The sequence below is a fragment of the Tachypleus tridentatus genome, chromosome 4 (genome assembly GCF_004210375.1).
Source record: "Tachypleus tridentatus isolate NWPU-2018 chromosome 4, ASM421037v1, whole genome shotgun sequence".
Classification (NCBI taxonomy): Eukaryota; Metazoa; Arthropoda; class Merostomata; order Xiphosura; family Limulidae; genus Tachypleus; species Tachypleus tridentatus.
Window position 1 is genome coordinate 60,699,266 of NC_134828.1, and position 24,909 is coordinate 60,724,174.

General features: G+C 34.7%; 2 protein-coding genes across 2 annotated transcripts in view; one reads left to right on the forward strand and one right to left on the reverse strand.

Annotated features, from left to right (window-relative positions):
- Positions 1 to 370: 370 nt before the first annotated feature.
- Positions 371 to 24,909, reverse strand: part of LOC143249236 (uncharacterized) — a 54,612-nt gene continuing 30,073 nt past the window's right edge. The window contains exon 12 of the mRNA XM_076498722.1: positions 371 to 499. The gene's annotated coding sequence lies outside the window, so the exon portion shown is untranslated. The remainder of the gene's footprint in view (positions 500 to 24,909) is intronic.
- Positions 18,479 to 24,426, forward strand: LOC143248133 (uncharacterized). Its single transcript, XM_076496566.1, has 5 exons — positions 18,479 to 18,564; positions 22,604 to 22,662; positions 23,207 to 23,373; positions 23,680 to 24,015; positions 24,183 to 24,426. The coding sequence occupies exons 1-4, from the start codon at positions 18,479 to 18,481 to the stop codon at positions 23,779 to 23,781; spliced, it is 414 nt and encodes a 137-aa protein (XP_076352681.1). The 3' UTR covers positions 23,782 to 24,015; positions 24,183 to 24,426.

Here is a 24,909-nt window from a genome sequence, read left to right on the forward strand (position 1 = left end):
TATAAATTAAATTAATATTTTGATTTAAATTTATTTCGATCTTTTTCTCGTTATTCTATATTTCTAAATGGTCTCCGACTTCTTATATTATGTATGTGTATTACTACTTCTAATAACCTGAAATTTGATTTAATTTAGAATTTAATTAACTGTTAATATGTATCAAATTTATGATATTTGCCAACAAGATTGATACAAACAATTTTCTTTCTTAACTCAAATTATTTTAATATGCAAACAAAAAACAATACGATTTATAATAACGGTTATTTCTAATATTTATTGCAAATGATGTTTTTTTATAGAGGAGGTTTTGATAACTTACATGCAATACTGAGTGTTATATCTAGTCTAGAACTGAATATTTTATCGATGATTTAGGTCCATGACAAGTTGATATTGTCACACCACGCTGAAGTTACCTAGCTTGGTTCTTGTTTGGCCTCACACCCTTACAAGCTGATATATGTGGTTTTGTTATATGTCGACTGATCTCGAACTATATGAAAAAAAAATCACCTCTTATAAAATTGTCTTAATCTAAAGAAAACTGAATTGAAATTTTCTTAAATATAACATAATTCGGTATATCTCCTTTTATGAGAAGCTACTTTATACAAGACAAAGATGATTGATGGAATCACAAAATGCTAAACAACGTGAATGATGAAAGAGAATTGTTGAAGAACAGCAGGAACAAAAGGAAACAGAAAGTTATGTGAACGACTTCATGTAGACGTGATGACGGCGGATATTTTTACAACAAAATATATAATGTGAATAACAAGAGAAAAGTCAGTTAGTTTAAACATTGATGTTAAACGTATCACAAACATTTTTATAAAATCTAACAGCACGACTTATAATTAAGTTACGAGATAACGGTGAGTAAATCTTGACGAAATACATACACAAAATTATTAAATCTTGACTAAACAAATACACAAAATTATTAAATCTTGCGGGTATTTTTCATTATGTAGTGATTTTCAGATAATTCATTGCACAGCTTTGAGTTCACAAACAAATTAACGAAAGTTTAAAATCTTATGTATCGTGCAAGACATAAAAGTGAATAATAAAATTTTAAACATGATAATAGCACAATTACTTTTAAAACATACAGTTTACTTATCACAACAATACAAAATTTTATATTATAATTAAAGACTCAGTAACACTTTACTTCGACTACGTTCTTTGCCAAAAACATAATTCATTCTAGATTATTACTGAATTGTAATCAAATTGATAATTATAGCCCATGTATTTCAATATCACTTTGTGAAATGACGAAAGTTTATTATGGAAATTATTTCATTATTATATATTTTCAATTTTATATTTTCTCATAAATCGGTGCTGTTACCCTCCATCCCCTTTGGAACATCGGTAAGCCCACGGATTTGAAACACTAAAATTAGGGGTTCGATTCCCCTCTTTGAACAAAGCAGATAGCTATGTCTATGTGGCTTTGCTATGAGATATTACACCCGTGCACATACTGTTAGCCTCCTTTTTTCTGCGGCACTCGGTTGCTCTCAAGAAGAACCTTGCGACAGCTGGTGGTAAAAGTTGTACATTCTATAGACTAGAACTAGAAACAATCTAGAAAACAAACTTGATTTATCACGAACGAACTCTTACTCTTCACTGTCAAATCTAATCATTTTACAAACTTCTTGAACAGGGATCAAGTTTCAAGTTAGATCTGTCTATGTAACGCACAGGACACCTGTGTCTTTCTCATATTTTGAACGGGTATGCCAGCTACTCAACAAGATTTGTAGGTCGTCCCATTTGTAGAGCTCTGGATTTTGGTGTTTATGCACCAGTAATTAATTCATATAATAGAAACAAATAATATAAGCCGTAAAAAACACAGTCTCTCACAAAACAGTCACCTTGAACCTTAATTTTGGGTTGGGTTATTTTGAATTTTGGAAACAAATCCCTGAAATACATAACTTAACACTAGAAAGACGAAGTCTCCGTGTGATATTCATCAGAGCATAACCACACCTTTAAAATAGTAATTAATAAAGCCAATAACAATAACTGGAACATGGTTTGCAAATCAATCGATTTTTCGAAATATAATCCGCGCTCTTCTGGCGTAAATTTAAAATAGTAACCAACAGAAACAGTTCATCGGCTAACATTACTTACAACAACACCACGATACACACAGATGATGATAAAGCTCTTAACACAATATTACACAATCACATTCAGCACACCAAATTAACTCGCCTTTGACAGATGATATTATACTTTCATCATTAATAGTGTCAACAGAAATAATTCAATATAGACGTAATCATTTTCTGCCAATGTTTTCTACTGTCAAAACCAGCACACCATTTTCTTCTCATAACTTAAAATAATGTTAAATACTCCCAAATCCCCAGAAAAGATAACATCAACAACTGTTTAATCAGAAACCTTTCTGACAGAATTCTTTATCACTTAGTAGCCTTATGTAATTTATCTATATCAGCCGGTCATTATCCGTCAATCAGGGAATCCGCAGTAATCAAAGCAATCCCTAATAAGACACGAACCTTAAATTACAATATGACCATAGACCCATTAGTCAACTTAAAACATTAGGATAAATGTTGGAAAAACAATTTCTAAACCCTTATTGCACTTTCTAGAAAGTAATAACATTCTAATTAATAACAAAAATGCCAGCAGTAAACAAAGACAAACAACTGAACATCTGGTTAGAATAATCGAGTCAGAATATAAAGGATTTGGCCGCAAACACACAACAATAACCACGGTTTCAAACGTCAAGCAGGCCTTTGACTTCTAGGTACAAACTATTTAAATATAATGTACCATATATATGTGGGTATCTAGTTTTCTCACAAACAGAACCGCTAAAGTTAAAATTAACAATCTCATTACCGACTCGGTCCTTTTAAAAGTACGAGTTCCACAAGGTTCCTTAATTTATATGCAAAAACGGCTCGTTTGGGCTGAGAAAACACTTTACATAGAAGAGCGAACAACGTTTCGACCTTCTTCGGTCATCGTCAGTGGGTTTCTCGTCATCACTGGTCCACAAGGTTCCGTTCTCGATTTGCTACTATATGTCCTACTTGTAAATGAATATAACATACCATTCTCAGATGTAACATACAACCTAAACTCTAAATACACAGACGATATTGCAGTTTGGAGTTCGTCACGTGCTCCACTAACGTTCTTATTCATTGGTGTAACAAGTAGAGAGTACTTAAGACGCAAGCCACAGCTTTTCACAAAAGTATAGGAAACACACAACAAAAACTCAGAAAAATTAAACTCACAATATATAACATCTACATCGTATTTAAGGAAACGGCCAGATTCCTAGGAATGCCTTTCCGTGTTCAATAAACACCAGTTCTACCTTATTGTATTCATGTCCAACCAAAACTATTATCATCAGTTTTAAAGGATTCTGGCACACCTTAGAGTATGTCTGGTACTAGCTTCTATTTGTTTGATTCTGAATTTCGCGCAAAGCTACACGAGAGCTATCTGCGCTAGCCGTCCTTAATTTAGCAGTGTAAGACTAGAGGGAAGGCAGCTAGTCAACACCACCCACCGCCAACTCTTGGGCTACTTTTTTACCAACGAATAATAGGATTGACCGTCACATTATAACGCCCCCACGGCGAGCACTTTTGGCGCGACGGGGATGCGAACCTGCGACCCTTAGATTACGAGTCGCACGCCTTAACACGCTGGCCATACCAGGCCACGACTTAAAATATATGGGACTTACCAAAAAATCACTCATACTGGACTATACATTCCTTAGGACTCAGCACATGAAACAAAACAAAAATTCAACATGCTAAGAAACCAAATAAACACAGCCATTAAATTATGCTCGCCAGATAAAATTAACGATGAATTAGACAAAATAAAACAATACTTCATCAACATCAATAAGTTTCCTCCACAAAACGTAGAAAACGTTATACGCACACACCTGGACAAAAAGCAAAATCAACCAACAAAAGCAAATATATCCCACGAATTAAAAAATCACGAAACCATAAACTGCTGCATACCATATATTCCCGACATCAGCAGGAAAATAACCAACATTTGGCAAAAACCAGTAACAAAATATGACATTCCAGTTAATACTAAATTTATTCAAAAACCAGTCACAAAACTAAGGTCTATACTATGTAAAAACTATACTGACAAACACCACACCAACATTATTTATAAAATACAATGTGATAACTGCCACGACTTTTATATTGGAGAAACAAGTAGAAAAATGGAAACCAGATTCAAAGAACACAAAAAATCACATTCACACGTTTTCGAACACTGAAAATCAAATAAACACAACTTAAACCATACAAAACACCCAAATACTAAATAAAGAAACACACATAAACAAACGCAAAATTTAAGAAGCCTTACTTATACAACAACTCAAGCCCAAAATAAACCAATACTAAGGAACACCTTTATACCTTTATTTATAAATATAATCAAACATCTAAACACGCCCTCTACATTTCTACACACAGTTACACAACCCTCTTCAAACATGTTGTCAGCTATCGGTCAGTTACCTCTTTCTTTTTTTGTGAACCTGACGATGACCGAAGAAGGTCGAAACGTTGTTTGCGCCTTTGCATAAAAATTTTCTCAACCCAAATCAGTCGTTTTTACATATATGTTTTTTTCTATGAGTGGGTTTTCTCGTCATCACTGATTAACATGGCCTGGTGGTTAGGATGCTCGTCTCGCAGTCTGGGGGGGGTCGCAGGTCGGAATCCCATCACAGAAAATGCTCTCCTTTTCTCCCGAGGGAAAGTTATAATGTGACGCTCAACCCTTCCCTGTGGGCTACCATTTATAATTAGGGACAACTAACGCAGGTATCTCTGGTGTAGTTTTGTTTATAATTTAAGAAAAAAATGTATTTGATAAAAAATTTTAGTGATTATATTATTCAAAACTTTACCGCTGTTTGGTTTGCCTACTTGATCACGAAGTTGAACACTGATAATTACTTAAGTGAGGATAACACTAGTGGTTTAGATGGTTGTGTCTGTTTTCACACGCAAGTATCCGTCTTTTGAAACGTGCGAAGGTCAAACAATCTAGATGCACTTGTGAACTGAATATACTACTTCAGAGAATTCAAACACACACGGTACACGGCTACTTCTTATATACCTGATGCTGATGTTATAGGTGGTTTTTATTGTTTCAGACTAAACAGACACCAGACAGGAGTAGCCTGAGTCCAGTCTGTTGCCACACTTACAGAGTCTAATGGGCTATTGTTGTGTTAGAAGAAGTAGGCTGATAAATAACGAAACAAACGGCATTCTTCGCCTTAATGTGACCAAATTTGATAAGTATAATTTGTAATAAAACTAGTTATTCCCTTACAAATATGAACAGGGACTCTAAAGCAATAGAATTGATATGCGTTGGGGTCATTCCATGTCAAATATTCTAGGGGCTGCAGGTGACCCCCACAGAATTCCTTGAAAAAATTCACATGTGCTTATCTACCCATATAATGAAAAACTGACAAAGATTAGATTAATATCTCTAATAGTTTCTGATTTACAGCCCTGTAAATTTTTTTTTTTTTTTGGCGAATTCATTTTCGGGCAACTTTGGCTGCTCAAAGCAGCAAGAGTAATGGTGGTAGAAGACTGAAATTTGCTCCACTGACTGAATTAATCTCACAGAATTAAAAAATGGTCTCAAACCAAGTTTATCTTTCTTAGAATTTGCATAGTGAGGCTGTAAAATCACCTGAAAACCCAAAATCGTATAAAAAACATTGGTTTATTTAATAAGCCATAGCTCTAACACTTAATATCATACAAAGCTGAATTTTTTTCAAATATCATATAACATATCAGTTGATAAATCAGCAATTGTTGTAATTAAAAGTCTGTTAGATCTCCTGTAAAAAGATTTAGCTGCATGTAACTTTTTATGATTTAGCTAAAAATAGCCACAGTTTGACCATGTCACTAATTATTCAGCCTTTTCAGATTTTTACTATATATTTTTACATCTTTGAATATGATCCGCCAAAAAAATCAAGATGGTGTTCAGTTATAATTTTTTAAACTATCCTCTATCCATACGTTTTGTATTGAAAAAAAATTCAGTTCAGGTGTGTTACTGTGTGCAAATATATCCATACAATTTTGAAAAATACCTGTCAGAATGTTATAAATTCCACTGAAGTATTCTAACCAGCCTTTCACAATGTTAAATAAAGAAGTTGTAAGAAACAAAAAAGAATTAATTCATTTCCGAACAAGTTTATTGGCATAACTAGTTAGATCACACAGTAATGCAAATATATTGTGTATGCATTACAGTTATGCAGATACGGCTGACTTTAAGATTCACAATATAATAAATACAAAGCTAAATCAGACACAAAAAGCACAGTGCTACAATAGGGGATAACTGAGAAAGATTATAATCACGCCAAACTGAAATAATCGTGACAATGAAATGTTTCAAAAACTGCTTTGATGATAAATTAGCCTTAACAACATCAAATAAACATTGCTTTGTTCAAACAGCTTGAATAAATTTCTGGAATTTGAGTTTGATTATGTTGAGATCACTTTGACTTAGAACATAGTGGCGAGCACAACTGCCTTGCACGGTAGGTGCACTTACCAGACAAAGAATATATTGGAAAGGAATCCAGCTTTCATTTTTACATGACCTTGCAGGCCATGAGAACAATTCGTTTCTTCATAAATGACACCAACACATCGGAATGTTTATCTGATCTATCGTTTATGTTTCCCACATACCATTCATGATCCTATATGCATGCCACATATTTCCCTGGCTGATAATTGTCATTGCTATCATTAGACCCTATTTGAGCTGCTGCAGCATCACTTTCACTGTTACTACCAACAGTTACAACTGTGTACACATCATCATCTGATAGCCTTCTCATATGCAATTTGTTGGTAGAGTGGGGAATAAAGCTATGATGTGACCTAATACCTGCCACAGTTTTGCACTTTTTATAGCGCTCAAATAGATCAAACTTTACACAATTCTGCAAGACTAATTCCTGATTGACAAGATAGAACTGAATGCCCTGAATGTGGCCCTTTGCCCAATGGTACATATCAGAGACACTTAATATTTGATTATTTATAGGGAATTGAAGGTTGCACGAGCCACCAGCCTCTTCACCGAGCCCCCAACTCCATCGCATGGACTTTTCCCCTGGCTGATGGCAAAAAAATACCATTCAGCAGACAACTGATAATCTTCAAAATGGTAGCAAAGATTTGCAAGATTTTTAAAATTCTTGTATTACGAAGCTGCACCATCGCTGAAATAAATGATCTTTTCTGTGTTTGGATATTTCTGTTTAACATGGCTTAGTACTGTGGTAATGAAAGCATGAACAGCTACTGCGTCGTGTTTCAGACAATCTGACAGAACATACATATTAACAACACTGATATCTTGAGACCATGTTCAGAGATGTATTTTTTTCAAAGTATGGATATATGGTCAAGTAAACAACACATGGTCAGAAAATCTGAAAACCAGCTGATCATATTCACTTGTGACATGGTAAAATCTGTGGCTGAATAACTGACAGTCAAAGGGCTATTTTTAGCTAAATCATAAAAAGTTGCATGCAGCTAAATCTTTTTACAGGAGATCTAACAGACTTTTAATTACAAAAATTGCTGATTTATCAACTGATATGTTATAGAATATTTGAAAAAAATTCAGCTTTGTATGATATTAAGTGTTAGAGCTATGGCTTATTAAATAAACCAATGTTGTTGATTTTTATTATTTTGGGTTTTCAAGGCTCACTATGCAAATCCTAAAAGAGATAAACTTGGTTTTGGACCATTTTTTAATTCTGTGGGATTATTTCAGTCAGTGTTGCAGATTTCAGCCTTCTACCACCATTACTCTTGCAGCTTTAAGTAGTCAAAGTTGCCCGAAAATGAATTCGCCAAAAAAAAAAAAATTAAATTTTACAGGGCTGTAAATCAGAAACTATTAGATATTGATCTAATCTTTGGTAATTTTTCATTATATGAGTAGATAAACACATGTGAATTTTTTTATGGCATTCTGAGGGGGTCACCTGGAAAATTTCCAAAATCTGGATGATTTTACATGGAATTACCCGTTGCCATGACAGCTGTTCGTTACACATTTTATTTTCATATTATCGTATAAACACACATTATAGATGTGATAACTGTTTTGGAATTATGTGTAACAGTGGCTTACCTTTTCTTTTCAACTTCTCATATCTTGAAGAATCTACATTATCTATGTCAAGGTCTCTTTGTGTGGGGAGGGGTTGGATAGTAACAGTAACACCGTCTTGAGGTTAATGAGTCCATTAAAGCTACGTGTGGTTAATTGGGCTTCAATATCAAATTATGTTTTTTAATTGGTTACTTCATGTTTTGCGGTAATGTTGGAAGTATTTATATTTTAAATAGCCCGAAACAGCTTTCTTCATTGGACCAGTTTAATAATGTGATGTTCCCTCATTACAGATACTATTTCAAAAGCAGCATCACGTTTCGACAGTTCGAACCTTGGACATCTGTCTCATCAGACTACAATTTTTTTTAACGTACAATTATCGTTTCTCATCCCTAAGTTCAAGATCAGTGAAAGTGATTGAATAAATGCAAACATTTTACTGTTTCGTAACAAAGAAATAATCGATATCCAGAAACTTTTTGAAATATAGAATGCATCCCTCAATGATCTTTAAATCTCCCTCTCAAAAGATTTCACTGCTGAACTCAGTTGGTAAGACACTCGCTTGGCTCAAAAGAACTCAAATATATATTTTTAAAACTTTATTACCATGTTAAAAAATTGTTTCCCAAGTAATAGTTATTTCATGCTCTTGAGACAAGGGCTTGAGGACTAGTACTTTTTGTAAGAGGGAGGAAGAATGTAGTAACTTGATTTGTTAAGATGTGTATTAACAGCAGTAATTAATGGGTCACTAGATAACTAGAGAAGACAAACCAAATAAATAATGTGTTGATCTTATGAATGGGACAGTGACTTGTTATGAAAACATAATGGCTCCTTGAGAAACACGTGTTGAGTCATTATAAAAGATGTCCTGATTATGTGATTCAGAATTATACTAATTGAAAACATATTTTGTTTCTGTTACTTGAAGGCCCCCTTGTGAACTGTACAATACTAGAAACCTGATTTCAATTCCCATGGTGAGTAGAGCACAAAGAGCCCTTTGTGTAGCTTTGTGTTTAATTGCAAGCAAACAAATCTTACTTGAAGACGGATATTATTTTCATGAATTAAGGTATTTATTTCCGTTATTTTTATGCAATATTTCTATCTCGCTGTCTTCAAAGTAGGTCATCTCTGTCATTTTTTAAAATCAATGACTTTGATTCTTGTTCTATGGTAAAATAATAAAAGCAAACACGAACAACAGTAATCTATTACAATATTTTTCTCCACAAATAGAAAATAACAATCTAGTAACCAAACAATCAGAAAAATTTCCAAATATGGAGAGAAGGAGTATTCATAATAACCAAAAGTCAGAGAAATTTCCAAACATGGAGGTATATGGTATTCAGTACTAACAACCAAAGAGATTTCCAGAAATGGAGCGAGGAATTCAATAATAACTAGAGAAGCGCAGACATTTTCAAACATGGAGGTACGGGATATTCAGTAATAACAAAACAGCCAGGCGTATTTTCAAATATAGAAAGAAGAATTATTCAGTTATAACATAACAGACAAGGACATTTCCAAACACGGAGGAAGAGATTATTTAAGAAATAATATCCCTAATTTACTAAAAATAAAGCAAATGTGAATTAATTCTGAAAAACATAAAGATTCATTATGAAGGAGACGATAACTCACAATAAAAAAATATGTTGTCTTACTATGAAAGAAAAGAAGACTTTTCGGAAGACATAGTGACTCACTAAGAGAGACAATGCCTTATTATAAAACTCATGTTAAAGTATTATAAGAGATGTTTTAATTGTTATCGTCCAACAGCGATATCATGTTCTAGAAGTCCTGATAAACAAAACTATTACCTAAAATTTGACAAAAATGCAAAGAAAATTTGACTTGTTTTATTTAATATTTAAATAAGCAACGAGTTCGTAATTATCATGGTTAATGCTTAGTACAAATTATTTGTTGTGAAAACTCCCAACAGAGGGACTTTAAACCCTCAAAGACTCGTTTCTGATGTGTTCTTGCAATTCCCGAGACAAGGAATACAATACAAATCTCTTAACTTTACATAAACTGAGAAAAATAACGAAAACATCACAAGTTATTCAGAAAGAGGGCGACTGTGTAGTTAGTTTTAGGTTGGGTTGGACAGAACAGCCTCAGTTTACGATCTGCTTTTCGATACAAATAAGGTGTTGAAGCAGTTTTTCGACGCATGCACAAGAAACACATTACTCCACCAGTTGAAATTAGTTCAACTACAACAAACAGTATTTAGGTGGAACTTGGCTAGATCACTAGAAACGTTCCAAGGTTCTTTAGCTATTAGGGTTTCTTTTCGGTAGTTTTTTTTTGTTTGTTTTTTTAAAATTCTTTCTTACACAGCTCAGCAGTTAGACGTGCGAAAGTCTGCTTTGGGTCTTACTGTAAATTTTTATGATAGTTTGCAAGCATTAACAACTATCGTTATATTAATATATTTAGTTTATCGACATGTTGATGAGTGAACAGTTCATCGTCATTGGGGTAAATAGTTCAGTTCATACGAACTTTTGTTTCCCACAAGAACAGGTACGATATGGCCAGATGGTTAAGGCACTCGATTCGTAATCTCAGGGTAGCGAATTCGAATCCCAGTCGCACCAAACATGCCTGATCCTTCACTGTCGGGGCATTATAATGTGATGACCAATCCTACTGTTCTTTGGTAAAAGAGTAGCCGAAGAGTTGGCGGTGGGTGGTGATGACTAACTATCCCCACTTTCACTGCTAAATTAAGAACAGCTAGTGCAGATAGCCTTCGCACAGCTTTGCGCAAAGTTCAAAACAAGCCACACCATAAGAATAACTAGCGAAATAAAGTACCCAGAACTACATCATCAGAAATCAACTATAAATATGCACACATAGAAAAATATCAGATAGACTCCTACATAGAAAAATAAATTATTTTGACAAAAATTGGAGAAACAAATGATCTCGTAAGAGAACTAGACATGTACTCCATATATGATAAGGATAATCCTAAACATCTTTCCCCAGCAAATATATATTTTCAAAATAAAAGAAAAAGGGGTATTTATGTAAATGTTTTATGGTTAATATCTATCTAATAATTGTGCAAATAATTATGGAAGTATAAATAGAAATGATTTATTCGCACCAAGTGTATGTGTGGAGTACATGGAGTAAGTGCGGGTTACTCTGGCCCTTGGCCCGGCGTGGCCTAGCGCGTTAAGGGGTGCGCTTCGTAATCTGAGGGTCGCGGGTTCGCGCCCGAGTCGCGCCAAACATGCTCGCCCTCCCAGCCGTGGGGGCGTTATATTGTGACGGCCAATCCCACTATTCGTTGGTAAAAGAGTAGCCCAAGAGTTGGCGGTGGGTGGTGATGACTAGCTGCCTTCCCTCTAGTCTTACACTACTAAATTAGGGACGGCTAGCACAGATAGTCCTCGAATAGCTTTGTGCGAAATTCCAAAAAAACAAACAAAACAAAACTCTGGTCCTCGTGTACAATGTATAAATACATTTGACAGATGCTGAAGCAAATATAAAGAAAGGAGAAAGAGGTCGATGAAACCTGACCCTCGTGAGTATATAAACATAAATACCCAAATAACTATGAGAGAGAGAACGAACTAGCGAAATAAAAGTTGATTATTCAGCGTACAACATTTTGTACGATGGAAATCTGTGTTACCTGGACGTTTCGGCTTTTTCAGTTAGTTATTTTGAGCCTAATATTGGAATTGACAAGATACCTGACTCCCTAAAGAAGCCATAAATCGAAATCTTGAATGAGTAAAGATATTTTTCGCTGAAACATATATCTTTCCTACTATCAAAAACGATATTCAACAATATTGTGACGACAATGAACAACTAACGAACAGAAGTTCTTTGTAAGTATACTCTACTTTCAAGTAATCGGTTTGGTTTTGTCTCGTTTTGAATTTATCGCAGTCACTTGAGGGATATCTACGATGGTGGTCCCTAATATAGCAATGATAAACTAGAGAGACAGCAGCAAATAAGCACTACCCACCGTCAACTCTTGAGCTACTCTTTCATAAATCAATAGTGGAATTGGCCGTCACATTATAACGCACCCGTGGCTGAAAAGGCAAGTAGATATAGTGAAAGGGATTCGAATCCGCAACCAGCAGATTGCGAGTCGAGCACCCTAACCAAATAAGATTTGTGTGTGTGTGTGTGTGTGGTTGACTAACCATTTTAAACCTATTAAAACTCTTTAGGTGCTTTTTTTGTTATCTTCAGATATTTCACGTTCAGAGTCAGTACCACCGTCATCTTATACAAGTTCGATTGTCTCCTCAAATGTGAAAACTCTGGAACAGTTTCATGCCACTTTAGGCTCGTTTTCTTTTCTGATACAAATTAAAGAACTCTCAACTGCAAGTATTTTGTTTCTTTATTTGTTTGTTTGCAATTAAGCACAAAGCTACACAATGGGCAATTTGTGCTCTGCTCACCATTGGCCTGCAAACCCGGATTCTAGCGTTGTAAGTCCGCAGACATACCGCTGTACACTGGGAGAGGGGCACTGCAGGTATTATTTTCAATAGCAACATACGCCATACTGTATACGAATCGGCCGGTTAACAATTTGTCCAAGATAAGCTTTGTCTGTTGACGTTGTGCACTTATTCGTATATCTCGCTGGAAATTCAAATCGCTTTATGTGGTCGCCGTACGGTGAAGGCCAAATATTCGAACATACCAGCCACACCAGAGAGACTTCTACATTGTACAATAACGTACTTCGATAAAAATTAGATGAAAAACGAATTACTATGGGAACTAGACAGGTACTTCATGACGTACACCTCTCTCCTGTCAATATATATTTTAAACATAAAATAATAATAATAATAAATATAAATAAATAATAATAATAATAAATATATAAATAAATAATAATAATAATAAATATATAAATAATAATAATAATAATAAATATATAAATAATAATAATAATAATAATAAATATATAAATAAATAATAATAATAATAAATAAATAATAATAAATATATAATAAATAAATAATAATAATAAATATATAAATAAATAATAACAATAATAAATATATAAATAAATAATAATAATAATAAATATATAAATAAGTAATAACAATAATAAATATATAAATAAATAATAATAATAATAAATATATAATAAAATAATATAAATAAAAATAATAACAATAATAAATATATAAATAAGTAATAACAATAATAAATATATAAATAAGTAATAACAATAATAAATATATAAATAAGCAATAATAATAATAAACAAAAACAACAATAATAATAATATATAAAAATAATAACAATAAAAATATATAAATAAATAATAATAATAATAATAATAAATATATAACAATAAAATAAATAAAATAATAATAATAAATATATATAATAATAAAATAAATATATAATAACAATAATAAATATATAAATAAGTAATAACAATAATAAATATATAAATAATAATAATAATAATAAATATATAAATAAATAATAATAATAATAAATATATAAATAAGTAATAACAATAATAAATATATAAATAAATAATAATAATAATAAATATATAAATAAATAATAATAATAATAACTATATAATTTAAAATGTATATACATATATATATACACACACACACACATATATAATGATAAAAAAAATTAAAAAGTGCCACCAACAAACCTGACATCTTACTGATAGGGTAAAACAATACCCACACATGTATAACAATACATGGACATTGCCCTGAAAAAGGTCGGAGTAATATTCAGTTCACTCTGACCCAAAAATGCAGTGACTACCACTATCAAATACTGCACGATCACATAAGTACGGGAAGGAGGAAGAGGTCACAGAGAACCTGACCCTCCAGGGTACAAACATATCATACCCAAACACCGAGAGATGGAGAAAGTTTACGGTGAAGGGCGTGTCGAAAAGGTCAACCTGATTACTTGCTTTAACTTTACGTAATTATTAAAAACACACAGCAATATAATTTCGAAACATAACCCCAATCTTCCTCATAAACTTTTCACCTTATAAACTAGGGATTACTATAACAAATCAAATACTCTTAATGAACTAAACTATTCATGTCTAACTTAATCTGCGACTTAAATTTTGATCAAATTCGATTACTTTAGAATCGAAAAGTCGCTTTAGTGGTGTCAATCATCCAGTTATTTCATTCTTAAAACAATACGTTTAATTCTAATAGTATGGAATATAGCACCGTACAAAGAGTAAAGTTTTTATCCCGTACTATACTAATGTTTGTCAGCAAGTTCTGAAAGGTTATATATCATTGTTTGTCAATATCATTTATTAACAAAATCATATTTTGGTGATGGTGTTTTTTTTCTTTTTTAACGTTTTTTTTTAATTCCTACAAACGTTAATGCCAATTATTGTCAACTCTCGTAACCAGGGAAGCTGAGTTGTAAGTTTAATGAATATTACCACAATGAAAAAGAATCGAGTCTTCATTGCAAGAATAAAGTTGGTTTGGTTTGAAATTCGCGAAAAGCTATATTAGGGCTATCTGCGCTAGCCGTCCTTAATTTAGCAGTGTAAGACTAGAGGAAAGGCAGCTAGTCATTATTACCCACCGCCAACTCTTGGGCTACTCTTTTACCAACGAATAGTGGGATTGACCATCACAATATAACGTCCCACGGCTGAAAGTAAGATCAGGTTTGGTGTGACGGAGATTCGAACCCGCGACCTTCAGATTAAGAGTCAAGTGCCTTAACCACCTGGCCATGCCGAATCACATAAAATTAGTACCTTATTTTATCAAATTATTAATAATTTGAGATGTGTTGAATGTGTCTTATCAGCACAGAACTGTCATACCTTTCCCCGTTTGATAAGTACTTGTGTTATGTCTCCATAAACAGTATTTTTTTCATACTTAACAAATCGTCACCTAGACTTTCAGCGAACATCGACTGTAAGCCTGAGGATTATTGGATCGCGTCTTGTTACCGTAAAAGCACGCTTTGCACTTTGGATTGGGGTTGAGCTGTAAGAGAAAAGGTTAATTTCTACTGTCCGTCAGCAGCCCAAGAGTTGACAGCGAGTACTCTTGACTAGTTACCATTTCTCTGATACAGAGGTTCCCATTGACTGCATTTTAACTCACCTTGATTTGCGCGACATCCACCCCTGCTGGTACTTGTAATATTTTTCTGGGGAGATTTTTCATTTTGTTTTGTTTGGCCAAACTTTTGCGACATATGTAACAAACTGCCACAACTGAGCAGCACTGCTCTGTTCTTATCAGTTCGCCACTAGTGGTTCAGCGGTAAGTTTACAGGCTTACTACGCAAAAATAGGATTTCGATACCCGTGATGGATAGAGCGCAGATAGCCCAATGGCCAATTATGACCAGGTGGTTATGACGCTTGACTCGCAAACTGAGGGGCGCCTTTTCATTCGTGGGAGTGTTATAATGTTATAATCAATCCCGCTTTGTCTGTTTTGTGAATTAGTAAAAGAATAGCGCATAGTTGGCAGTGTGTAACGATGACTAGCTGGCTTTCCTACAGTCTTTCACTGCTAAATTAGATGACTAGCGCAGATAGCACTCGTGTAGCTTTGCGCGAAATTGAACAAACAAATGCTTTGTTTGGAATTAAGCACAAAACTATACAACGAACTATTTGTGTATCAAAACCAAATTTCTAGTGGTGTGAGTCTACAGTCATACCATTGTGCCGTTGGGGGGTCACAACAAACAAAATTATTAATTCAAAGTAGGCTTCTTTAATTTGTGGTCCTTTGTAACGTTGATTTGATTAACTATTATCAGACATAAAAGATTACGGACGCTTGTTGATTTGAATTACGCATAAAGCTACACAAATATTATTATTACCGTGAGTCACGAAAATAGTTGTTGTCGTGCAGCGATACACAATGAGTTATATACACTCTTTCCACTAAGAGGAATTGAACCTCGGTTTTTAGCGTTGTAAGTGCGCAGACATACCGCTGAGCCACTGGAAACTTTGTTGATTCTACAACCTCCATGAATACCTTATATACTGCGTTTAGTTGTGGGAATGCTTTGAGTCAATCTGATGTTGAAATTACCCAAAGACATTATCCTTCCACCTGAATGATCTTCTTACAGGTTTCATCCTCTTATAAGACTTTAAATATTAAATGCTCTCATGACCCCGTCCCCTTAGAAATGTTACATTTCTGAGTGCAATTCCGACAAATTTCATTTTTATGCAAAGCATTGATGACCTGTGCTTCTGTTTCCCCATAATTCCAATTACGTAAACAGAAACAAGTGTTGTTTATTTCAAACTAATATTTAAACATTTGTTTTTATATTTGTTAGTGAATATAGCAAAAAATACTTGAAGGATATCTGCGCTAGCTGTCCCTAATTTTGAACTGATAGATTACAGGCAAGGCTGTTAATCAGCCACGACTACTCTTTTACCAACCAAGAGTGGATTTGGTCGTGACATTATAATTTCCCCATGGCTGAATGGGCAAGGTTGTTTGATGACGGAATACAAATCTTTGGGCCGCAGATTGCGAGTTAAGTGCCCAAACCTTCAGACTTTTCCAGACTTTGTATAAAGGAAATAAATAATTTTTCCACCCAGTCCATACCTAATAGTGCCTGATGGTGAAATGGAATTACGTTACGATAACAACCATAAAGTTAGTAACTGTTTTGTTGCAAGTATAAAACAAAGAAATACATCAAGAGAGACTCCGTTTAATTTTATGTTAACGCAAAAACTCTACCGAACATAAAAGCACAGCAAAAGCTGCAAATAAAAATAATGCACAGATGCAACTTAGACATCTTCGTATCTAACTTCTATCCTAATACGAAAAGTAAAATAATACACTTGCGCAATTACTCCAGATCAATATGTCGGTCTGCAGTAAGTATACGGACTTACAATGCTAAAATCCGAGGTTCAATTCCTCTTAGTGGAAAGAGTGTATATAACTCATTGTGTACCTCTGCACGACAACAACTATCTTCGTGACTCACAGTAATAATAATACTTCTTCCTACTTAATTCTTTTCATTTTGACTCCCACAAAGAGTCAATTGATAAATTCTACCCACATAGATTTTGTCTGTGAATACAGGTTTTGAAAGATTCAACCCATTACAAACAGTTATAAACACAATTTTAAACATAATCATCATACTGGAACTACTCATGCTTGACAAATAGTATTTTGATCAATCAATACACCTCTTTACAAATATATCATATATATCCACAAAGCTCTAAACAGTGACTGTCTTTACTCATGTAACGTTGATCGTTTCAATATATTTGGTCAATTATCCAACAAGATGCAGAGGAATATTAGTGTTTAGTAGTTAATACACTAAGAACATCAGACCAGATGTGAAGTAACAACACGCCAGCTTACTCTGTGTTTCAGTCATAGCAGTCTACCACATCTACTTATTCTATGTCTCAGTCATAGCTGTCTACCACATCTTCTTATTCTAAGTCTTAGTCATAGCTGTCTACCACATCTACTTATTCTATGTCTCAGTCATAGCTGTCTGCCACGTCAAGTTATTCTCTGTTTCAGTTACAGCTGTTTAAAAAGTCAGCTTGCTCTGTGTTTCAGTTATAGCTGTTTAATACGTCAGCTTACTCAATGCTTAGTCATAGCTGTCTACCACGTCAACATATTCTCTGTTTCAGTTATAGCTATTTATTACGTCAGCTTACTCTATGTTTCAGTCATAGCTCTCTACCACATCAACTTATTCTATGTTTCAGTTATAGCTGTTTAAAACATCAGCTAACTCTGTGTTTCAGTCATACCTGTCAGCTTACTCAACGTTTCAGTTATAGCTGTTTCTTACGTCAACTTACTCTATGTTTCAGTAATAGCTGTTTACCACGTCAGCTTACTCCATGTGTCAGTTACAGCTCTTTACTACGTTAGCTTACTCTATCTTTCAGTTATAACTCTTTCTCATGTCAATTTACTCTATATTTCATTTATAGCTGTTTCAGTCATAGATGTCTACCACTTCAGCTTATTCTATGTTTCAGTTATAGCTAGTTAAAACGTCAGCTAACTCTGCGTTTCAGTTACAGCTGTTTACTACGTCAGCTTACTCTATGTTTCAGTTCTAGGTGTACATAATGACGACAAAACATTATAAGACATTTGAACCTCCTCCTGATGGCATCAAGACAAACATCCAGTGGCATGTTTTACGTATTACTTGGTAACATTAATATGCATCCAATGGCATGTTCTAGCCGTCGTCATACTGAAGTCACATTACACATTTGTTCTACATGTCAGTTATGACTTGCATAACTGAAGACACTAACATGTATTCTCAACCAAAAGTAATATGGTCATGGCAAGAATTTTATAGTAAAATTATATTCCTTAAGTTATTATTTGTCTTATGGCTGAAACTGTATTTTTTTTTCTGAGATGTAGTTGTGTTATTTGAGCAAATACAATAACTTTGTCTACTGGTGTCAAAGCTTTGAGGCTTCTTTAGCCTATGAAAGGTGACGAAAGTTCTGTTTAAGTGCAATGTTTTAATCACATACCTCATAACTGATTTATTTTGAAATTCATCACAGAAGATGTAAACAACAAAAATTGAATTTAAATGTAATTTTCACTCTTATTTTAATCTTATTAAAGTTCTAATTTAAAGGAATGTGAAGAAAATGCACAAACACGATTTTTAAAGGTCGTTGTGAATTAAATATTTTAGTGCACACTAAATAACACGCAGTTCTCGTAACTACCTGGCAATGGAATATTTCTCTAGTTGCTTCAGAAAAAGAATTTCAGAATTAAACTGAGCTTAAATTACAAAAACACTAAACCAGGGGTGCACAAAGTCCGGCCCGTGACGAGTCGCCGAGTGGCCCACGATGTCTAACTGAAAGTCAAACATAAAGAGTTCGCGCCTGCGTGAAGATTAAGCACTATAGAAGAATATGTATTAGATTAGATACTGGATGGTTCCATATTTGTGTCGAGCAATAAAGAAAATTTAACAAGCAAATCTCGTTAATGCATAGGCATTTAATCATTGGCGCAATGACGTAATATTTCCGTAATTCACGCATTCCAATTGTTCTTCAAGATTTACTTACGAGCCCCATTTTGATATTATTTCGTAACAAAAATGGCAACTAATCGTAAAAGAAAAGTTGACGACGAAAACCGGCAGTTTCATGATGATTGGACTGCGCAATACTGTTTTGTTCAACAACAGAAGAACGTGATTTGTCTGCTGTGTCATTCGACAGTAGCAGTGGCGAAGGTATCCAATATAAAGCATCATTATGAGTCGAAGCATAAAGATTTCCACAACGTTGTCGGTGATGAACGAACAGCTCGAATTGAATCTCTGCGGCGGGTGCTGAATCACCAGCAGAACGTTTTCTCAAAGCATTCAGCAGATTTAGGTGTTGCTTGTGAGGTCAGTTACGATATTTTGTTGATGATCGACCGTTCACTGATGGTGATTTTGTCAAGCAATGTATGATTACTGCATCGGAAAAGTTGTATCCGGAAGCAGTTCGCAAGCTACAGACGGTGGCTTTGACAGTTCAACGAAGAATTTCACATCTCCGCGGACGTGACAAGGCAGCTTACAAATAAAGCAGCCAACTTTGTCTACTTCTCTTTGGCAGCAGACGAGTCGACTGACATCAGTTCAATAGCACAGCTACTAGTTTTTGTTCGTGATGTGTCGTCACCGTTTGATATCACAGAGAAACTAATCGGCATGGGTTCCATGAAGGGTCAGACAACTGGGTCTGCTCTATTCGAGAAGACAGTACGACTGTGTAGTAGTGTTTCATTGGATTTCACGAAACTGGTAAGTGTGACAACTGATAAAGCACCAGCCATGACCAGAGAAAGTAGTGAGCTGGTAGCACTGTTGATGAAGCATCAAGGAAAGCAGAACAGACAGTTGGTGAAGTTGCACTGTATTATTCACTAACAGAACCTGTGCAGTAAAGAACTTGATTTTCAAGCAATGATGGCATTAGTGAGGAAAACCATTAATTTCATTAAATCACGAGGGCTGAATCACCGTCAGTTTCGAAGTTTCTTGAAGAAATTGATTCAGAATATGGTGACCTTGTGTATCACTGTGAAGTACGCTGACTGAGTCGAGGGAAGATGCTCAGAAGATTCTGGGAGTTGATTGATGAGGTGGTAGAATTCCTCAGAAGCAAGAACAAAGACACAGAAGTGAGTTCCATGACTGATCCAGTATGGCAAGCTGATTTGACCTTTCTGATCGACATGACACAACACTTGAATGATCTGAATTTGAAGTTGCAAGGCAAAAATCAGCTTGTCTGTCAGCTTTCAAATCACGTCTCAGCTTTCAGGACAAAGTTACAATTGTTCCAGCAGCAAGCAGCATCAGGCGACTTCGTGCACTTTCCCACTTTTCAGTCACAGCTTCAGAAGAATCAGGACATTGACACACAAGTTTATGTTGGGAAGCTAGATACCTTGATTCAATCCTTCAACTCACGGTTTCATGACTTTTACCAATGCAGATTGTTTATGAAACTTTTTGCTGATCTGTTCAGTGTGTCAGTGAATGACTTGTCAGCAGAATTTCAGCTCGAAGTTACTGATCTCCAGGCATATGATGAACTGCGTGCTATTTACCGAGAAAACAGTTTGCTTGACTTCTAAAAAACGTTGTCTGATACATTTGCTAATCTGAAAGAGAACGCACTTGTCCACAGCAGCATATTTGGCAGCATGTACTGCTGCCAACAGGCTTTTTCGCATGTGAAACTGAACAAAAATAACACTCGCAATCAGCTGACTGATGATCATTTGGAAGCAGTCTTGCGCCTTTCAACGTCAAACATCAAGCCGGGCATTTCTAAGCTCGTAGATGACATGCAGCATCATCCATCACACTGACTTTGCGACAGTTGACGTATCATAACATTTCTTAAAATAATGTGCAAACTCTTTGATGTAATCGTTATTTGTGTGTTCTTAAATGTGATGTTCATCTTGTGTGAAACAACTGTGGGACGATTTTAATTTTCACTTTTTTGTGGCCCCCAACGGTTACGAGAAATCTGTTTGTGGCCCCTGACTCAAAAAGTTTCTGCACCACTGCACTACGAAAAAACAAGCCGAGCTTAAAGTATAAAAATAAACTAAGCCTAAAATACGAAAACAAGTCAAACTGGAAGTACAAAAACAAGAGAAGCTCAATTACTAGGTATAAAAATATGAAAAATAAGAGAGTAACATATATTCGAATATGCAATTTATAGAAAACTTACAATCTTTATTGTCATCTTTACTGCTAAATTATTCAACATTATCTGTACTGCTACACCTTCGTAGAAAGAGACCAGGGTTTACTGCCATCTACATTTTTATTGTATTTTCGTTTTCAGTATTTATTATTCCCTGCCTATTTTTGATGCACTTGAAGAAATAAAGAGTATAATGTATTAGGTTGAGGAATAATTCGTGAGCGTTTTTAAATAATTTCATTCAAGCATTACATGCAAGACTATACAATACTTCAATACATGAACACAGTACACCCAAAACATTTATTAGCTCATTTAATGAGCTGAAAATGAAAGCAAAAATTAAAGACATATGAAAATCAAACACACCATCTATTAGAGCAAAAAATTATCTACCAAATGACATGAAATATTTTGCGAAAGCGTTTCATTTATGAATATATTTTTTTAACTTGAAAAAACTCTCACGAATTATTCCTCAACCCAATACTAATTAAATCGTTTAGATTCTCATTAGGCTATCGTATCTTTCACGATGTTAAGGTTCGCAGAAAATCCTTGAAATCATAACTTTCATGTACGAAATATTTATATTTTCCTAAACTTATATGAGCTTCTTGAAATCTTTTAATACCAAAATTCGAGGTGCGATCCCTGCAGAAGGAACAATATTGACAACACATCGTGAATCTTAATACTTTAAGCAAACAAACACTATGATAACAGAAATAAGATTTTTTAAAACTTATTCACATTATAGGAAATATTAATGTTCCTAATTATAGCTTTTCTAAACAATCTAATATTTGTTACTTCATATATTTTTATTTTCTGACAAAAATAAAAGAAAGTAAGACGCGTTTTATTACTTCGCTTTTCGTGTGTTCTAATACTAGGTATCGCATAAAAAGTTAGTACATTTAAACGCAAAGTATTAAGGTTTTCGTCTAGTATTTAATAAAATGCCTCTGTGTGATCAATTAGGTCCTCCAGTGGACGTGGATCACCAGTAACTTTACAGATTTACACTGCTGAAAATCGGGGTGAGATTCCTCGTGGTTGGCAAAACACATACCCCGTTGTATAACTGCTTGAAAACTTCAACTATGGAATCAGAAAGTTCCTTAGTTGAAAGATATTTTGCACAATAATTCAAATCACGCTAATGAGTTACACTGTAAATACTTCATATAGAGAGCAGCGACATGTTTCACTTCATTACCCCATTATTTTCCCCGTTACTTTTTCACCTCGTTCAATCTGGAAAGGAAAGCAAGGCGGCTCCCGGAAGTTAGCATGTTGTCTTTAGTAACTTTTTTTTTAAAAAAAGTGCAAAACGTTGACGGGTTATCTCTGTAGCAGAGTCAATAAAGTCTAACTTTAAACGATCGGCGGATAGTGCGTGGATTTTTCTATTTTCAACACTTAGACGACAAATGCCAGGCTCTTTTCATAAAGACAAGAAAAAAATCAAATCTGAACTCCTACTATCATTCCAGTCCGAACATGTGTTGCATGTACCAGTTTTATTTAGTATCCCTGTAACTCACATCCGGACTACCACCCTTTGGTCATTGCAGTAAGCAGGCGTGTGGAAAGGAGAACATCGTAACTGTTTTTGCTTTGTGTTTTTTTTTTTTTTTGTTTTTTTACCAGATCTTCACGGTATAAATACAGCGTCTGAAAATTCCTTAGGTATCACTTGCTTACTCCATAGTCTCAGAGGTTTAACAAACTCTACAAACATAAAAGTGGTGAGTGAATTGGTTAATAATAAACTACGTTCTTTCATAGAGAACAATAGTCGCTCTCTGGTAAAATGGAACCAAAACCTAGCTTATGACGAACGTTACATTACAGTAATTACATGGGTTTCTTGTATGGTTCAGTTAAATATGTATAGCTGTTATACAACAGTATTGTATCTTACAAAGATATTTAACGAAATGTTAGATCCGATTCATTTCAGTAATGAATTCCCTAAGTCTTTCGAATTTATTCTAATCTTACAATATCTTTTGTCCTAATGCTAACCACTCTTTATTTATTCTGTTTTGCAGTTAGCTATTGTTTATATGCTGGCTGCCGTTGCCTACGCCGATGTACTTGTCTACTATGCCCATGGTCCAGTCCTCGTCGCCCACGGACCTTATGGAGCCTGAGGAGCTGGCTTCGGTAGCCATGGCTACTTGAACAGCGCCGCTGCCCACTCCTGTTACGGACACGGAGCTCATGATGCTACTGGCCTGTCTACTGTCCACAGCAACGGTGCTTACGAAAAATTGTCCGCAGTTCACGGTCAAGTTGGTGGCATCGAGGGAAGTGGCTACCTGAACGTTCCCGGATACAGCGGCCTTATCTACCACTAAAGGAATCGATCCACTGCACGTGATGAGGTTAGTTAGGTATTAGTTTTTATGTTCAGCTTTGGAAACAACGGATAACACGCAATTTGGCAACTAATTAAAAATTCTATTTTTTGTTTTGTTTAAAAAGTATTTAAACCTTTGACCGAATACAAAGGATTTTCTGATTTTTGTTTGTGTCTGTTTGTTTTGTATAGATGTGGATGGTCTGACAAATCAAGTCAGAACTCCACGTCCCTCAACGCACATCTTTTCTTCTTTCCATCCCAGTGACCTCTGGAGGGTCTTCGACTATTATCTCATTCTTCCTCTTCCGCTGACTCTTCAACCTCAGGGACTTCTGGTCTCATTTGGACTCTGTGATCTAACAGTGTTGTTGTTGATATTGTTGTATTTGTTTCTTCTGTTAAATTATTGTAAAAACTAATAAAACATTCCTTAAGAAAATTCAGTGGTTTTCTCGCACCTTTTTCTCCAGTGAAAATTAATCACACACTGCTAGAATGTCATGTTTAATATGGCAAGCTTCATGGGATATCAAGCTATTGTTGAGACGATTAGCTTAATATAGACACAACGATCCGAAATATTTCAAAACACTGGTCGTGAATAAAGCAAAACATATCTCGAAAAGGAGTTACTATTTTCAACACAGAATAAATCATATTTCGCCTGTTAGTAAAGAACTGCTGCAAGTATGAAAATGGTGTGCTTTATTTTTTCCTTTTAATTTTTGATGTTTCTTATTCTACGTAGTGTAATAGACCAGGATTCACTGATCCAATCGAATACAGATATCCATAACTAATTGATTAGGCTAATGAGAAAATTTAGGTTTCAGTTTTCTTTAAGATACAGAATCATTTCCTGAAGCCCCCGCCAATACAGCGGTAAGTCTACGGCTTTATAACGCTAAAATCAAGG

Excerpts from the sequence above, each read along its gene's own strand:
- LOC143248133 (XM_076496566.1), top strand. The coding sequence starts at position 18,479 with ATGACGACAAAACATTATAAGACATTTGAACCTCCTCCTGATGGCATC. Across the intron at positions 22,663-23,206 it reads TTACACTGCTGAAAATCGGG|GCGTGTGGAAAGGAGAACAT; the intron begins GTGAGATTCCTC and ends TGCAGTAAGCAG. Across the intron at positions 23,374-23,679 it reads ACTCTACAAACATAAAAGTG|TTAGCTATTGTTTATATGCT; the intron begins GTGAGTGAATTG and ends TCTGTTTTGCAG.